General features: G+C 47.9%; 2 protein-coding genes across 26 annotated transcripts in view; one reads left to right on the forward strand and one right to left on the reverse strand.

Moving 5' to 3' along the window:
• Positions 1-7785: 7785 nt before the first annotated feature.
• Positions 7786-16945, reverse strand: LOC110484888 (uncharacterized). 25 transcript variants are annotated; one of them, XR_014954068.1, is made up of 6 exons: positions 16712-16934; positions 14788-14896; positions 12448-14580; positions 11042-11195; positions 8524-8595; positions 7786-8058 (listed from the first exon to the last, which is right to left on the reverse strand). XR_014954068.1 is itself a non-coding variant. In XM_085576120.1 (5 exons), exons 1-4 carry the CDS (start codon positions 16905-16907, stop codon positions 13376-13378), a joined length of 447 nt encoding a protein of 148 aa, XP_085432246.1. In that variant the 5' UTR covers positions 16908-16945; the 3' UTR covers positions 7786-12563; positions 13327-13375. The 25 variants fall into 25 exon arrangements, 4 of the variants coding, with proteins under 4 accessions (XP_085432246.1, XP_085432244.1, XP_085432245.1 ...); XR_014954073.1 differs by lacking the exon at positions 11042-11195; XM_085576120.1 differs by having other exon boundaries at positions 7786-12563; positions 13327-13401; positions 14465-14580; positions 16712-16945.
• The window catches only part of SPRED2 (sprouty related EVH1 domain containing 2), a 57795-nt gene continuing 56279 nt past the window's right edge, over positions 16561-18076 (forward strand). The window contains exon 1 of the mRNA XM_021555859.3: positions 16561-16719. Within this exon, the coding sequence (XP_021411534.1) occupies positions 16673-16719 (47 nt within the window). The 5' untranslated portion in view covers positions 16561-16672. The remainder of the gene's footprint in view (positions 16720-18076) is intronic.

The following is an 18076-nucleotide window of genomic DNA, read 5'->3' on the forward strand; positions in this document are numbered from 1 at the left end:
GTTGCATTGAAAATCAAACCCAGCATATGCTCCCAAGTATCCAGGCCCATAGGGTCCTTATAAGAAGGAACAAGTCACAATCACCAGTGCTCTAGAGATCCCAGAATTGCCCAGCAGTACCTACAGACTGGTGTCACTCCAGTCTCACATGAGCAATGGATTTGCCATCAGAACTGTACTGGAATATATGGTAAGGTTTTTAGTATAAAATGTGTTAGACAGGTCAAATTCTAGTTTACAAATTTTAATTTGTTGGACTTTTCCCCCTTCCATTTCCTTTGTTTGTTTTGCTTTTAATCTCTTTGCTGCTTTGGTACAGTTGGCTTTTTATCAGATTGCAGACCAAAATTCTGGTGGTCTTGTATCAAAGAAGGCAAATTTTTGCAGCAATTGAGAACACTGTTGTGGCACTGATAGTAATTCACCAATTTTACTGAGTGATAAGGTGCATGCCTTACTACGTACACATACTGCATTATCTCAGCTTTCTCCTCTTCTGCCTAACACTGATACTTGTGGATTTGTCAGACCTGCTTTCAAAATATTAAACAAAAATGTCAATTTGGAAAAAGTGATGGCAACTGTGCCATTTTTAAATGGACAGCACAGGAGTCAGCATTTCACAGAGGCAGAAGGAAGGCTGAAGTAAATAATGAACAACCAAATCCATTAATTAATGATCCTGTGCCTGGCTTCTACCATCACTTCACATCATTAAATGTAACTTCTTGCCTATCCGTTCCAGCCCTCCATTTTCCAAGTGCTACTTAACACCTTGTAGATCCAGACAGTGAGGGTTCAGGCATCCCTGAGTCGGAGGATATGCTCCAGACATGGGAACATTCACAACTGAACAGCTCTAAGCACATCATGGTTAGGGCCGTGCAGTCCGTGCCTTATGCAGATGTACATGTGTGCTTGAATACACACTGGGAGCTGATTTTCATGGGATTAGCCACTGGGAACACTAAATGCATGCTTAAGTTTTTGTGGGACTGGCAGGCCTATCTATTAACAAAAGAAACAGATACATAAATACTACTTTGCACATATCCAGTCCCCCATCCTAATTCTTTGTATTTTAATCAGATTAAACTTTGCAGAAACATATGACAAAAACACCATAAGGAACAATCCTTTGTACAGGGTATCAAAGAACCATCTTGAGACACGGCTCCAGTTGAGCTGGCACGGAAAGAGGTAAAGCATCCCAGCCACGAATCCTCCCCAAGCTGGCAGGAAGCCACAGGGAAGTTTGCTTGCTGTAGCCAGGCTCCTGGAAATAAATGTGCTGCTCCTCTCTGTAGTGGTTTTGACAATGAAAGAAAAAAAAGACAGCAAGTATGATGGGCTTAGCATATGAGTCGTTCTCCATGCTGCCTGCTTGCTTTGCTTCAATAGATGCAGGCAAATTGTTTCGTAGCCCCCTTCTTCCCAGGTCCCTGCTGAGCTGGGCTTTGCCTCCCAAGCAGCCTTTTCCCAGCAGAGGATAGGGGTGGAGCTGCACATCCTCCTCCAGATGCAGCTGTGCTGCTCCAGCCACTCCCACCAGCAGGACCTGCAGGTCCCTTGACGTGCACTCTTCAAAATGTGCTCTTTAAGCCACTTGTCGTGTCCATTGTCACCTTACTGTGACTAGGAGCTGGAGAGAGGCTGTGAGCAGCCAACATCTGCCTGCACCATCATAGGCACGTCTCCCACTGTCCAGGGGAGCCTGATGCTTTGGCTCCCTTCTCCAGGCCACCTTGAGCCATGACAGCCACCTCCAGGCAGTCTTCTGAGCAGGGGGGACCAGCCAGAGGATTTTGCCTGCAATTCTTCACCTCTACATGGACTTTGCAGGGGGTTGAACTGAATTAGTGAATAGCCCAGCACTGCCAAGAAATCTGAGTAAGCCCAGCCCTCAGCAGCCAGAAGGCAGTTCGTGTTGCTAGTCCTTTATGTATCCTTCCCAAATTTACCAGTCTGTGTGATCTTTTCAAGTGCAAATCACCTGAGGTGACTAAGGTTAGGAATGAGTTTCTAGATTTTAATAACAACGGCCAGCTTGTGCACGGAGCTGCCAAGGAGCAGACCAAATTCCTCCCTAATATAATCCCAATGAAAGGAAGGTTATTCCAGCAGGGATAATTCTTACTTCTTCATGCTAGGCACATGCCATTTCTTAAAACAAGTTTTCTATTTACATTTTAAGTATCCTTCTCAGAAGACAAGTGAGTCAGACAGCCACTCTGTCTACTAAGACTGACTGAAAAAATGAAAAAAGTAGTCCAGCTGAAGCACAGCTGGACAACTTTTCTTGTTCTTATTATTTGATGCCCTCCAGGATATAAAGAAAGTCTGTGCTCCATTGTTCCAGTGACAGAATAAGGCCTGCTGAGACCCCACCATTTCATTACAAAGCATCTCATGATGCAGCAAACACAGAAGGCCACAGCTGGCCAGCTCTGGGAAAATCAGAAAATGGCTAACTTAAAATGGCTTGAATTCAGAATGTCTGTCCCCTGCTAGTCAAAGCACACAGCATTATTTCTTGGTTGGGAAGGAAATGCCTGTCACCTAAGCTGCCAGTTACCCTACATCTGGTTTTAAAGGGCTGCTGCCTTCACGGTGGAAGCTATGGCTGGAAAGAGAAGCTCTAGGACCTGACTGTCCACTTGACATCAAGTGCAGAGTGGTGCCCCTGGGCCAGCTCCCACCTGCCCCTGCCTCACAGTGCCAACAAGCCAGGCAAACACTTGTGCTGCAAACCACACTGTGCTTCAGTCGGTTGCTTGGGTTGTTTCCCTCACCCCTATCAGCATCACCTCTCTTATCTGGAGTGAGCACAAGGCATTTTGCTCCATGCACCCCGAGCCTGCCTGGAGAGCGAGCAAATCCACATCCAGAGTAGAGGGGTAGCAGCTCTGAGAGCACCTCCCTATCTCCAGAGCCCTCCCAGGGCAAACCTGCCCAAACAGGGCAAAAGGGGATGGGGTGCACAAGAACAAAGCCAGCCCCCAACATCCCTGGCAGGACCCAACACATCTGCCTCTCTGGGGCCTGCCAGCAAACTGAGAAAACCTGGGATGCAAGGCTTGTGATGGTGATCTGGCTGATGGCCACTTAAAGCTGAGCACTGTGAAGCTGCACACATCCATCCCGTGTCGTCTCAGCTCTTTCCTCACTGCTGTTCCTTCAGGAGCTTTGCTGAGAAATAAGAAATAAGCACTGCTCATGCTTTTGCCTTCAGCCATACACTGGCCTCTGCCCCAGGTGCTGTTGTAAGCCCTGCCCTGTTCCCTGAAATCTCCCATTCCTCAAGTTACACATCTCCCTTTTGTTGTTTCTGCAGAAGCAATTCCTTCATCAGGAGTTAAATAGGGCCAAAAAAAAAACCAACCAAAAACCACTAAAATACCTAGGGAAAAAAAAAGGACAAATCCAAACCATGCAATTTTGGAGTTTCCTGAATGAATGAAACATAGCAAACATTTTAAACTGTACCCAAAAATGTATGGAGGAAATCATACATATCTACATTTCTTGAAAGAAACTGGTTTGAAAATGCCACAGCATTCTATTTCACTGCCTCTTAAACACAACCCTCTGATTTGCTATTTTAAAGTGGCATTTTCCACTCAAAAGAGACATGAAATCAAAGAAAGTGTGAGAAACAAGATGGGCAACTAACCTCAAAACAAAATGTTACGTTCAAAATGCAATTTGGGCTGACCCAAAATAACACATTGGGTTTTATTTCCCATTTCCCCCAAGCAAAAAAAAATAGAAAGGAAAAAATTACCATTTCTTTTGCTTTGATGCAATCTAGTTCTTTTACTCTCCATTTTCCAGCTCAGCCCCTGAACTGAGGCAGCTATTTTTCCCCCAGGTCTTTCAGAGGTTTTATTCTCTCCTTTGTGCCTTCCTGACATGCAGACATGGAGTGAGCAACAAACCTTTGCTCCTTTGGGCCAAACTGAGCCCTCAAGTACCCCATTTTACTCCATCCTTAACTTCTACATAAGAAGTGAGTCAATATTATCCAGGCCACCTGACTTCAGAATTTCAAGAGCTTCTAAAATGCTCAATGCAGATTCTGTCTTCACACAAGTGTGTGAAGCAGGTAGGGTAAGGGCAATCTGTTCATATTTAATCTTTCCACCTTTGTCACATTTACCGTGTGGCTTTGGCGAGTTGATTTGCTCCCATGGCTCAGTTTACCTAATTCCAGAGCAGAAATGAGCTTTATCAGCACAACAAGCTGCTGTGCCTACTCATGGGTGAACTTTCCTGAAAACATCACATTAACCACTGCACAGGTGTGCAGCAAAGTTTCTTTCCCTCTACTTCACCATCTACAGAACTCCAAAAGGATTTCATGGTCTAAACCTGCCCAACCATGTGTCTCTTTTGTGATGTCACTCTGCTTGCAAGGGCAGCCAAGCTTTGAGAAAAACAGCTTCTTCCCTCCCGCCTTTCCCCTTTTCATTTTTGGGGTTTTTTTGCATCTTCCTCCGTGGGTTTCCGGCAGTTCCTTCCAGCCCCACAACAGACAGCTGTGCTCACTGTACCTGTGTGTGTGTGTCTGACTTTTCACCCCCCAGGAGATTTGTCTACAAGATAAGCACCAGCTCGCGGAAATCCTGTGTCACCGACCTTACGGCAGCTTCTCGTAGCGGGGATCCCAGTGACATTTTGTCCTTCTGGAAGTCTTCCTGACAGACACATCCATGTGTTTTTTGCACCCCTTGAAAATCTGAAGTAAAGATTTGGGTGCTTTACATCATTTCCACCAACACTGGAGGCTTCACCACTGCTCTGTGGTTTTGCTGTGGCCAAACTTACTTTCATTTTCACATGGTGGAAGGGAATGTGGTGTCTGGGTTCTGGCCAGGGAATCCTGGACTGAGCTTCTGCATGATGTACCCTAAAGTCACTGCACACACAAGAATGATCCCTCTGGGTGGGATTGACAGGAAACTTATCCCTTGAGATCTGGGAGAGCAGGGCAATCAATGCACTGAAGTTACAAAGCTCTTAGCTGGGTGGTGACTGAAGAGAGAAAGGAGCAGTGAAGGGAGGACAAGTTGGGGAGGGTGATGAGGTGGGTGAGGCACAAGACTCCTGCATGGGAGACTCCTGTCTTCTCAATGTGGAAGAAGAGCAGATCACTGCAGATGAAGAAGGCCTTGATGGGAGAAAAATCATACCCAGGGAAAAAAAATGGGACAAAACAATATCCCAAAGATGCTTGTTAGGACTTCAGAATGGAGCTGGGCCTTGGACATCTGGTTGTCCTGAGTTAGAAAGAAGTGGGGTGCAGAGTCCCTGTGGTTTTAGAGGAGTTCATGGGCACCTAAGAGCAGGCAGCCCCATTTTAGCCTTTCCCCAGGAGCCACCTTAGTGCCTGGAATTGCAGCCTTCTCCTCAACATCACAGTCAAAAATCCCAAGACTGACTACTAAATATCGATAATGAAGACACACACATACACATAAGAAGACAAAGCCAGGCTCTCCTTTTCCTGAAGCTGGCACTGCATATGAGACAAAGATTTTTCCAACTCCACTCCAACTGAACAGGTATACATGTGTATTTCTTTTCCTAGTTTAGAAAAGCAAAAATTATTTCTTTGGCTTTTGTTTCAAAAATCACTATGCTGTGGCATTTTTCAGCAAAATGTTTCAATTAGGGTTTTATTGTTCTTTCCTTAATTTTTTTTTTCAAGTAAGATGGATTTAGTATCTTGTTCCAGAGACTCAGCAAGAGAGTAAATCAGAATTTCTAGGAAACTGGGAAGTCTCAAGTGAAATACCTGAGTACAAAGCAAAGATGTAAGATTGGGGACATGGAAGTAAAAACATTTCCTTTGGGAGGAGAAGCTCTTGTATTCATGGCTTCCAGTTTAAACAGAAATGTCTTTCCTCAGCAATTTTGCATTACTGGCAACCTGGGAGATGGAGCACAGCTGAAAGTGGGAAATCCCTAGGACTCGATGACAATATTAAGGAATTCCAGAAATCCTCCTACAGGAAACAAAAGTCAAAAAATGAAAAGGAAAGAGGCCAACAACATCTTTCAGTTAAAAACTCTCTGTAAGCCATTGTTTTACAGACAAAAAGGTCAAGGGAAACAGTGTCTTCTGGTGGCATATATTCCCATATTTCTTCTTCCTTGTGAGCTTGGCTAGGACATTTGTGTTGAGCCCAGTACCTCCAAAGGAGGCTGAGTAACATTTACTGCAATGTCTAGACACGGGAGAGCCTTGCCCTCCCAAGTTAGCCCAGGATACTCTCCAACCACGGCACTCCAGGAGCAGGATTGCCAATATCTGATTCTTGAAAGAGATTGTAAAAAAATTCTTTCCCCTGAAGAGTTGCGAGTGAAACTGATGTTGAATAGAAGCAGAAGGTTGAAGTTTGGGGGTTCCCTCTGTATACCCACAGGCTAATGAAGCTGATGGCTCTCTGAAGCAGCTCTTTGGTTCCTGGGAGCCATGGATATGGAGAAAGAATTTGGCATGAAACCCATGAACCCCAAAAGGAGGTCTCTGTTTCTGCAGGGGTGCACAGCCTGTGGCAAGGTTTCCATAGCTGCAGGGAACGAAGTAAAAGACCAGCTGCTGCTCTCACTGTGGTATATATGTCCAAAATAAAGGTGCAGTGGTCTTACTCCTGGTGTATACCACCATACTAGAGAAGAAAAAATTTTCTCCAATAACCTTAATTATCTGGAGCTAATCAGATCATTCTTTTCTCAAGGCATGACCAGCCCTTCTCAGCCTGCCAACCACTAAGCAAAATTTTCATGCCACGAGGAGCCACCAGATCCTGATCCCTGATCCTGAATAACACGTGGAGGAGGAGCTGGGAGGCAGAAAGTGAGAGCTGCCCATCCCCGGATTCTGCATCTCCCGGGGTCACACTGGGTGTTGGACCACAGGGGTTCCTGCACAGGCTCACATCCACCAGGCCACCCCGGATCCAACGCTGGGCTTGCTTTTCACAGCCACACACATCGTCAAACGTCTCTAATTCAGTGGGAATTAGAGGCTTTAGGATCTGACTTCCATGATTCAGAAGCTGACAATTTTGCGGGACGTGGGTGCGCTTCCCTCACGTGGGACATCTGAAAGGCCAAGGCTTGCTCATCTTCAAAATTACATGTAGGGTTTGGATATCTTTCATGTTGCAGTGCAATTTCCAGGATGAATGCCTGTGCTGCACCCCTTTATGGTAAGTGTGTTTTAATTTAGGCCTCTGTGATGTAAGACCCTGGAAAGTGCATTTAAAATTGAAAAGGCAGCTGGTCCTCAACACTAAAGGCACAAAGACGATACCACAAAACATCTTCTGAAGGGTGTGCCTTCTTCAAACACACCTTCATTAGAAAGATTAAAATTCAGGAGAGAGACAGCACATGTCTTACAGTCATTATTAAAAAACAAAACCAAAAAAGTCAGTGGAAGCATTATAACTACAAATCTAAGTTTAGTTCTTTATCCAAGTTGCATGTTGGCACAAGTGCAAAGGAAAGAGCTCTTGTTTAGGCAGCAAGTATTTGTAGGTGAAAACACTACTTTAAAGGATGAAAAACGTGTTTCATCTGTAGAGAGTTATTTTTGAACTTGGAAATCAGGGTATAAAGGATTTTCCTAGGGCGGAAATGCACTTTTACTCAGGCCACACAAGGCAAACGACTACAACCATGTTCTGTTTGATGGGGCACCTTCACAGCAGCATTTCATTTGAAGCATTTAACTTTGCTCCAAAATTCTTCTAAGTTTGGACTAATTCTGGTATGTCTCACAAATATGTTAACATTTATTTCGGTCCTTTCCAACAGTAAATTACAGAGGAATGGAGGGTCTCAAGTGATTTATGCACCACTTACAGCCAAGCAACTAGACACAAACAAGCAAGCACAGGGAATTAAACTCAAGTGGATGTTGTCTTCCTGTCTTAAATGATCCCAAATGTTCCTGAGTTTGAGTCCTCTTCCAAACACCATCTTCTTGGGCTGTAGTTCCTTCTGCTGTAATGGAAGACCAACATTCTCCTCCACCCCTACAAGTGACTGTGAAGGATACAAATGAAAATTGACATATAAGATGAGGCATGATTACACAGATATTCTAACTAAATGAAAAGTCACAATATATAATTTATTATATTTTTAATTTTTTTTTCAAGATCTCACGTTTCTCAGTGATTGTCTCCACCTCAATACTTGAAAAATAAATATAAGAAAATACTGTATAATGGAGTGCCATTGTTAAAAAGTCAAAGCCCCTTTTGGGGTAGTTGTGTGCATCAAGGTTTCTGTAGAGTTTCCGCAGCTTCCTGCAATAGAAGACATTATGATCAAAGAAAGCTCTGGCTGTGATTTTGGTGGCAGCTAAATGGTAGTGACACAAAGTCCTTACTGCTGCTTGCATTCCTTACAAAGCACAAGGCAACAGCCTCTGGTGACCTTTCTCAAAAGGTGCCTTGCCCATCCTGGTACTAGGGTAAGTCCATCTGCAGAGGGGAAAGAACTGACCTTGCCACAGGAAGGTGGAAATCATCTCTGCTTTCTGCCCTCTCAGGATTTTATAGACAGCCATCCCTGTTTCTGTCAAGAAAAAAAAAAGGCTTGACCTGCTTTGCCTGCAAGCCACAGAGAGCCCAAAATTTAGACTGCCATCTCACAAGATTTTGATCAAGTCTCGTGGGAGAGCTTTCACATATGTTACTTTCTTAGACTGAAAAACATCAAATTGAAGACCCAACTTTAGAGCTGAGTAGGAACCAATTTATAGGAAGTGTTTCAATGTCACAGCTATCCAGAGCATTTTGTGTGGTAACAAATTAAATACTGGTACTGGTAATGTCTCTAGCACAAAGAGAAGCAGTTATGTGCAAGGAATTGCATCCAGACCATGTGGTTATAGAGCAGTTCTTTCACCCCTCTATGAGTTTTGGACCACAACTCCAGTAGTATGGAAGGAACAGATCAGGTGAGGGAGAAGAAGCAGAATGTAAAAAATAAAGGAAGAGCCCAAACTCTGTGATTTATTTGATGAAGACAAAACTGATGGTGTTAAAAAAATACCATCATTCACCAAAATGTCATCTTCATAAGCTCTTTAGCTCTCTGTTAGTTTTTTTGGGTTCTTTTGGTTTTGTGGGGTTTTTTTTGGTTTTTTTTTCTGTTTGTTTGTTTGGTTTTTTTTGTTTTGTTTTTTGGTTGTGGGTTTTTTTTTTTTTTTGGTTGGTTGGTTGGTTGGTTTTGTTGTTTTTTGTTGTTTTTTTTTTTTTAGTGGTGACAAAATGCAGAAATTCATGTCTTCACTGAATACATGGTTCCAGCATACATGCATGTTTTCCAGGGCATGAAATCAGAAGGATTGCAAATGAGGATACAGAAGGCAGGAATTTTCCATAAGTCACTGAAGGTCCATAATGGCTATTGGCTATTGGGCTATTTAAAATAAAATATCTCTTCTGGATTGTCTGATCCTGCTGCCAGTGCCTTCCAGTGGGGCTGAATCAGGCAGTTATCATCATTGCCATGAAACTCCTCCCTTTCAAACCATCCCTCCAGCCATACTTTGTAAAGCTGCAGTCAAATAATTATCATGTGCAAAAGTACGTGCAGGAGGGGATGAAATTCTCTTCCTAAACATAGCTTACAGCACATCCATTTAAGTGTAAATGCTGGGGTTTCTGGACTTGAAGAGAAAAACAGAATCAAAGGCAAATGTTTACCTGCCATAGATACTGAAGTTTCCTTCATAGTCTCTTTAGTCAAGTACTCCTGGTTAGGGAATTGAAGCTCATTTTTCAGAATGTTGTCCATTTGCTATTTTCTAAATAATTCTTCTTGGTCACATTAAACCTTAAATTAACCCCCACTCCCACCCGTGTGCAATTTTAGCATGATGGCATTAACTGCAGAAGGAACAAAAAAAGCCCTTCAGCTGCCACTTCAGCATGCCCCATATCTTGGATTGTTTTTACTTGCAGCTTTTAAAGTCAGAACAGGCATCCAGCAATAACCAGCCCTTCTTTTTTGCTCTAAGAGACTGGAGAGTCTAAGACTACTGTCTTAAACAAGGGAGTTCTGTGAGCAGGATCAAGGTTGTGCATTTGGTGTTGTAGGTGTGAAGCTCTCATAAGCTGGGCTTGCATTTCTGGGCTTTGTTAAGCCTGGCAGCAAACACTGCTGGGGATGCAGCTGGCAGTGGGCACCTGGAAGGCCTTGCATCAGTACCTGCAAATAGCAGCTTCTGTTAACAGCCACACACAGAGCAGAGCTGAGAGTCTTCATTCCCTTCTAGATGGAGCTGGCATCCATACTGGAGTACAGGCACAGTCCCCAAAAGTTTTTGTGTGGAGTGACTAATCACTTTTCTCCTTAGAACTGGGCAGGGAGGCATAATATGTGTGTGATTACCAGAACATAAAAGGAACACAGGATTATTTTCCATGGGAATCCTTGGGAATGTCTTGGAGGGTGGTTGTCTAAGGAGGTGTTCTCTGCAGGACCATGAAACTCTCCTCCCAGCTTCCTCCTCATGTGCTGCGACTTATCCCAAAGCTATTCAGTGCTGCATGGGGTTAACCATGAGCCTTCTTTAGCTCTAACTCTCCACCTCTGAGTCCTTCCAGGACACTCATAAGCCATGTGCTATATTTGCCTAGCTGTTGTTATGAGGATGTTGACACAAGGGAAAATATCTGCCTGGAGAAGAGGGTGGACTGGCACCCTTTGAAATTAAATATGACCAAGCATCTGCAAAGGACTGAGTGGGTCAGTGTCACTGAGCATCCCTGAAGCCAAGGGCTGAGCAAATGAGGATACAGGCAGGGTACATACAACTCATTTCCCCTGTGTACCACATACCATCAAACATCTGACCCAGCCATGTCAGCATTTCCGTATTTCAAATGCTTAATTTAACTCCAGAAGCCTTTCCTGATTGATACCTGTGTGGGGGTTTCTCCCACAGCCAGGTCTAGACTGGGTAAACCTGCAATTATAACCACTCAGACACTGAATAGGACCCTGTACTCACAGCAAGACACCGGGTGTGAAAAGGAGGTCAAGCCACAAAAACTGGTTTTGCCAAAGTAGTCAGTCAGCTGTTCATCATGTCACCTGCTGAGGCTGATCAAAGAGCTTTGCAGTAAAGGGAATGTGGGTGTTCAGAGGGGATGGTCTCACAATAGCTGTGAGAGAAAGGGAGGAAAACCCAGGTGAAGTTTGGCTATCAGAAGGCAGCATTCTGAAATACACTTAAAGGTTCAAACCTAATTCAAATAACTCCAAGGAGCGGAGGAAAAGGTGCTTTTCTGAGATCCATGCACTTTTGTGCTCCCTGAAGTAAAACCAGATTATATGGCATCTGTTTGTTCAGTTCTCATGAGGCCCTGGAAACAGCTGTATCAAAAATGCAGAAACCTCTCAAGGGTGGAAAGGCATCTTGAGAGAAGAGCAGCCCTTCCCTCGTGCCAAAAGTAGCCTGAGGTTGCAGTGACACGTGCAATGTTCCTGCACACTTATTTTTCAAATTGATGGTCCAGGGCATGCTGAGTTGGGAATGCACAGGAGTAAAGGACTGCTGCACAACTGGCAGCAGAAAGTGAAGGTTTTGTAGCAGTTTTTCTTTCCAAGCATTCAGCACAAACAGGTATGCAAAAAAGTTCAAGAAGCAGCTGTGCACCCACCTCTTTCTTGTAGAGTCCATGCCAGGGACTTGACTCTAGTGGCACTCCCAAAACCTCCATCCTGCACCACTATGGGTGAAATAATCACCCCCACCAAACACTGCTGTCTCACTAAACCTGCTAATGCCAGGGTGGAATTTGGGGGTGGGAAGGCTGAAGTGTTGAACTCGAGATTAGAGCATTTTCCCGCTATCTGCACCACAAAGACAATGTGTCATGTGCTTGTGAGACTACAATTTAGGTTTGTTATCATCTCTTTATATCAAAAGGAAGTTATGCACACAAAGGAAACACCAAACCACCATGTCAGGGGGACTATAAATCACTTACTGCTGAATATGAAGAGGACAACAGAGTGCCCAGTAGGAAAGCAAGAGTTTTGAAAACTCTCCTTTTCCTCACCATCTCCCCATTTGGATAAACTTTGCTTTTATTTTGGAAGAGGATGAAGGAGAGCACAAGGTTTGAGGAACACAGCTACAAATGACACCAGATTTGTCCCATAAGCATGACTCAGGCCTGACTGTGTGCACTGGTCAATGCCTTCCCAGCCCTCAGCACATTTGCTGCTGTTGCCCAAGTTGATCCCATGGTGTCCAGAAAAGCCATAGAGGCAACGGTGCAGAGATTGCCTCAATGCTGCCACTTTCTGCCCTAGTAAAATGCAGGTTTATAAAAACCAAAAAATGGAGAAGTGGGATAATCAGCTCATCTGGCAGCAAGGGTCTGTTCTGTTTGCTTGCTCTGGTCTTACCAGCCTCCAAAAGGACATCCTGGGAAGACTGCAAAGAGCTCTCCACATCCTCTTCCCCTGGCAGGTGCCCAAAAGGATCCCGACAATTCTCCAAACCACATCCTTAAATCCCACTCCTGATGAAAGAAAAAAACTTCTGTATTTCCAAACTCTGTGACCTCCCAAAAAGTGTCAGCCCTGAAAGACATCACTCTGACTGCAAATGTTGCAGATTGTTTCTGTAGCTCATAAATTCAGAGGAATTATGATGGGGAAAAATAGGGAAGAAATCATTATTTTTAACATATGATTGCTGCTCAAAAGAATTATTGGGGAGGGGGGTAATTGTCTGGAGGATGGCATGATTCAGGACTGCTGACTTCCACTCCTCACTCATTCAAAGTCACCAAGTGAGTCAGTGGAAAAATCATTGAATTCAGCACAGTCAACAGAGTACCAACATTCATATTTAGGTTCCTAAATCAACAGTGTGGAAGATTTCAGCTCAAAGGCTAAAAGGTTCTACAAGTGAAGGCAGGATGCTACATTGCAAGCCTGCAGTAAATGCCATCCTAAACTCTGACACTTCAAATTCCAGTGGTTCTCATCCTAAATAAGTGTAACAGCACTCAGGGAAGTTTATTCCAATCCAAGCAGCAACAGGGTTCTCCGCAGCAGCTGAAGTATTACTCTGCAAAATAAATGTTTCTTTTGAATATAAAACACAGGACAGTCATAGCAGGCAAATCGTTAGTATGCAGGAGCTGCTGCCTTGAAGGTCTGCCACCAAAGGCTAATTAATTCTAGGTACCTTAACGATCACATCCCAGGGAAGCGCTATTCTGTGTCTGAGCAGAAGCTCTGTGTACAAACAGCACAACGTACAAACAGAAATCACACCTCTGAGAGAGAGCCTTTTCATTCAGAAAAGTCAGTCAGCTCCAACACGCTACTTACAAGAACCGGCACAGTAACCTGAATATGAGAAAAATAAAATTCAATACCTCGGTGAAAGTAACAGTAAGAGGGTTGTGCAGTGAGTGAGAGAAATCATTAAGAGAATAAATTGCTTAGCAGCTTGTAAATTGGCAGGACAGTGAAAGCAGAGATCAAATAAGAAATCTTGCAAATCCACAGGAAATTACTCAAGAAGCTAGATCAAGTAAAACTTCAGCCTCCAAGCCTCAGACACATTTACTTCTCCCCATCGGGGTAAATACGCACACGGACAACATAAGCACATAAAAATACATCCAGATCACACAGACAAGCTCTCAAGTGTTAATCAGACAGTGATTAATACCCATTCCACCTCAGAGGTATAACCATTATAATGGCTTTTTAATTACATGATTGTGCCCTGGGTTTTTCACAGGGCTATAACTCTCCCCATATTCTACTTCTGTAGCATCCAACTGCTAAATACCACGCTCTCCACTTCAGCAACATCAGTGGTCCCGCTGATCACAGACATTTTTGGCATGAAAAATTTTGAGGATGTCAGAGGTCTGTGCAATCTCAGCATCCTCTGGTGGAAAAAGAGACATAGGATGGGTGGAACTGTGTCAAATCATTACATCTGGTCTTTTATTGTACAGCAGCTGAAGACGTTCCTGCCATTTCCTTGCCCCCAACTGCTTACTACTGCCCTGACACTTCCTTTAGCTGCCAGCTCAGATTTGCCAAGATGTTTATCATGCCATTCTGCAAGATGGATCCTTGAATAACTTTCCAAAAGAAAGAGGTATTGGGGAGTATTATTAGCTGGGACCATTTAGCAGCTCCAGCAGTGTCACTCCTCAGCAGGGGATGCATTAGCATAGCCAAGGGGGTGACAAACTGTGCTTTGCAAAGGAATGGGTGGGAAGGGGGTGGGGGGATAGGCAGCACTGCCACCCAAAAGAGCACCCAAAATCTGCAAGAGGGAGGGCAGCAGGCTTGCGCTCTCACACGTTATCTGGTGTTATGGCCAAACCTCTAGCAGTGACAGGAACGTTCCTGTAATATTGTGCCACAAAGCTGCAGATTCTGGTACCACCTCTGAAGGACATGCTGCTTCTCCCTGAGGAGAAGACCTCAAAGCTTTCATCAGCTCCTGCTTCTATCTCATTGCTAGCAGTCCACAGATTTCTCTCCGAGTTTCCGCTTCTGTTCCTGAAAAGAAAATTTACAGCACTTAGAAACTGAAACCCAGCAGAGCAGAAACACAATTTCCACGCCAAAATCTGAAGGCCCCTTCAAGACTAAATCCCATAGACTGGACTTGAAAGTTAAATCAGAATGTGACTGCCTTAGGAACTGCAGCTATGTTGAGACTGAACATCCCAATGCAGTGAGAGCAGAGATGGCACATCTCCCTACCTGCAGTGGGAAAGGGATGCTGCAGTGGAGGAGCCTGCAAAAGCTGGAAGGCAAGGTGATGTGCTTAGGTGGTACAGACACATTTCTTCTCCCAGGATTCCCTGAGGACCTGATGTGGGAAGCAAAACCAAAACTCACAGCTAGTGACTTAACTTCAGGGGCCAAACTATCTTTTTGATAGCCAGCTCCTGTCGCCCCTCCTCTGTGGACCGAGCAAGTCCTGAGGGCAGATGTCATGGTGTAGCTATGAACACAACACAAGTTGGCAGAGTGTTTACAGTTATGGCACTGTTCATTGCAGATAAAAACATTTGAACTGACCTACGAGAAAAGCTGTACTATGTTACGCGCATGGACCACACAGAAATTCTGAATGTGGCTCTAAGGGGCGATTTGAGCTCTCGTAGAGGGCAAAGTAGGGTGGGAAGAACACAAGGGTGGTAAGAAAACAGCACCTGAACCTCGGGACATGCTGCTGTGGGGGCAACATTAGCTCCTGGGCTTCTTCTACTGACCAGCTGCCAGACCACTCACTGGGCACACGGCATCACGGTATGGAAACGCTTCCTATGGATCTCATCAGCCACAACGAGGAGTTGCACTGAGCCAGGATGCCCTGGGCCAGGGCAAGCTGAGCCAGGCTGGGCTGAACCCAGCCAGGCTGGGAGAAGTCAAGTTGAGGTGAGCCAAGATATCCAGAGAAGGGCAACAAAGCTGGTGAAGGGTCTGGAGCACAAGTCTCATGAGGAGTGCCTGAGAAAAGGAGGCTCAGGGGTGACCCTATCACTTTCTACAACTATTTGAAAGGAGCATCTGGCAAGGATGGGGTTGGGCTCTTCTCAAAGTCAGCCAGTGACAGGACAAGAAAACACTCTTATAGCCCGCCAGGAGAGTTTCGGGTTGGACATTAGGAGGAATTTCTTCACAGCACGGGTCATTAGACATTGGAACGGTGTGCCCGGGGAGGTGCTGGAGTCACTGTCCCCAGAGGTGTCTAAGGGAAGTCTGGCTGTGGCTCTCAGTGCCGCGCTCTGACGGACCCGGTGCTTGGACTCGATGATCCCAGAGGACTTTTCCAGCCTAATCGATTCCGTGATTTTTAAGCGCGGCCTGGCGGGGCTGAGCGGGGCCGCGTGAGGCCGAACCCGGGCAGCCGGGCCGGGGCGGGGCGGGCCGCGGGGCAGCAGCCGCAGCCGGGCGGGCCCCGCGGCTCCGGCCCGGCCGGGAGCGGCGGCGGGCGGGGCGCGGGGGCTGCGGCGCGGGGGGCGGCGCCGGCGGGCGGAGGCGAGCGCGGCGGGACCGCGCCCCGGGCGCCGCGCTGCGCCGCGGGGGCTCGGGGGGCCGGGCCGGGGCGGCGCCACCGCCGCCCGCGTCTCCTCCTTCCCCGCCGCCGCCGCTGCGGCTCCCTCCCTCCTCCCGCCCGGCTCCGGCGCTGCCCTGCCCGCTCCCGGCGGCCGCGGCAGCGCCGCCGCTTCCTGCCGGGGCTCCCCGCTCCCTCCCTCCCCGCCCGCTCCGCCGCCCCCCGCGGCGCCCCGCCATGGCGTGATCGCGGCCATGGGGCTGGCCCGGCGCCGCCGCCTGCCCCCGGGCGCTGCGCCGCTCCCCCGGGCCCGGACCCCGCGCCGCCGCCGCCGCCGCCGCGCCCCGCCGCGCCCCCGCGGCGCGCTGACCGCCGCCTCTCCTCCTCCTCCTCCGCCCCCGGCCGCCGCCGCCCGGCGACGAGCGCGGCCGTAGTCCCCCCCCTTCTCCCCCCCCGCCGCCGCCCGCGCTCCCGCGCCGTCGGGCCCGGCGCGGCCGCCAGCCCCGGCCCGCCGCGGCGCGGCCTCCCTCGCCATGTGAAGCTCGGGAAGATGCGGAGGCGCAGCCCGGCCGCCCGCGGCGAGGGATGAGCCTAGACGGGGAGAAGATGACCGAGGAAGCCTACCCTGACGAGTGAGCGGGGCCGGGGGCGGCGGGCGGCTGGGGGGCACGGAACGGGGGGCGGCCTTTGTTGCCCCGGCGGGAGCCGGCGCGGGTCGCTCAGCGCCGTACCCCGCGCACGCGGGGACGGACGGACCGGCCGCGGGCGGACGGAGGGACGCGGACACGCGCGTTCGTGTGCGCGCCGCCCGCCCGCGCATCCGCCATTTCGCGCTCCCCCCGGGCCGCGCTCATTTGCATACGGCCCTTTCATTCATAAAAACCCCCGGGAGGGCGGCGCGGCCCCGCCGGGGTGCGGGGCCCCGGGGCACCGCAGGGAGGGGGCGCCGCCGCCGCTCCCCGCCCCGGCCGAGGGGCTCGGGGCGCCCGGCGGGGGCGGCGGGAGGCGGAAGCGGCGGGGAGGGGAGCGGGGAGCGGTGCGCGCCGCCGCCGCGCAGCCCCGGGCCGGGGGGGCTCGGGGAGCGGAGCCGGGGGGGGACACACGACGTCGCGGATCCCCGCCCCGGCCGCCGCCGTTTTGTGAATAGGAGGGCGGCCGCCGCCGCCGTCACATGACGCCGCATTCATAAACCCGGTCACCGGCGGCCTCCCCATTCACCGCCGCCCCCCGCCGCCCACCCCCGCTCCGCAGCGCTGCCGCCGCCTCCCCGCTGATGAACCCCCCCGAGGCTTTCAAAATGCGCGGCGGTGCCCTTTTCCCTTTTTTTTTTTTTTTTTTTTTAATGCTTTCTTCCCCCGAAATAAAACCTAAAGCTACTGCGGCGGAATGGCAGGAAGGGCTTTTTCACGCCGTGCTGGCCCAAGGGCTCTTCCTGGCTATCTCCTCCGGGGTTTTGACAGTCAAGAGGAATGACTCACTGGCGTGCAGGACTGGGCTGATGCCAAGCGCCATAGGATGTACCGTGCTTTAAAACGACTCCTTGCAGGGCTTACAGCGTCAAAATTGTGCAACTTTTTGGCTCGGTATTGAGGTCCGAAAAAAAATCATAATGGGTGGCATGTGCCCCGCTTGCACCTTCATCATGGTAAACTTATTTTAGGGTGATTTACTGGAGAAATACGAGTGGCGAAGGAAATGGCTTCTGCCCCCAACGTGCGTGTTGAGAGGAATTTGTTATTTTGGCAGCTCTTAATGAAGAAATTATAAATACGTGTTTACATGTAGCTTCTAAAATCGTGGTTATTTTGAAGTTGGTAAGGCTCTTGCAACAACAACAACAAAAGAAAGAAAAACCAAAACAAGCAAAAAAACCAAACAAAAATTACCAAAAGAGAAGTAGTTGCATACAGATTGCTTTGACCTAACAGGCTGGAAAAATGTGGCCAACTCATTTCCAATAAAAACCTGGTTCTTCATTTGGTTTGTTTG

This window comes from Lonchura striata, chromosome 3, assembly GCF_050655825.1.
Source record: "Lonchura striata isolate lonStrDom1 chromosome 3, ASM5065582v1, whole genome shotgun sequence".
NCBI lineage: Eukaryota > Metazoa > Chordata > Aves > Passeriformes > Estrildidae > Lonchura > Lonchura striata.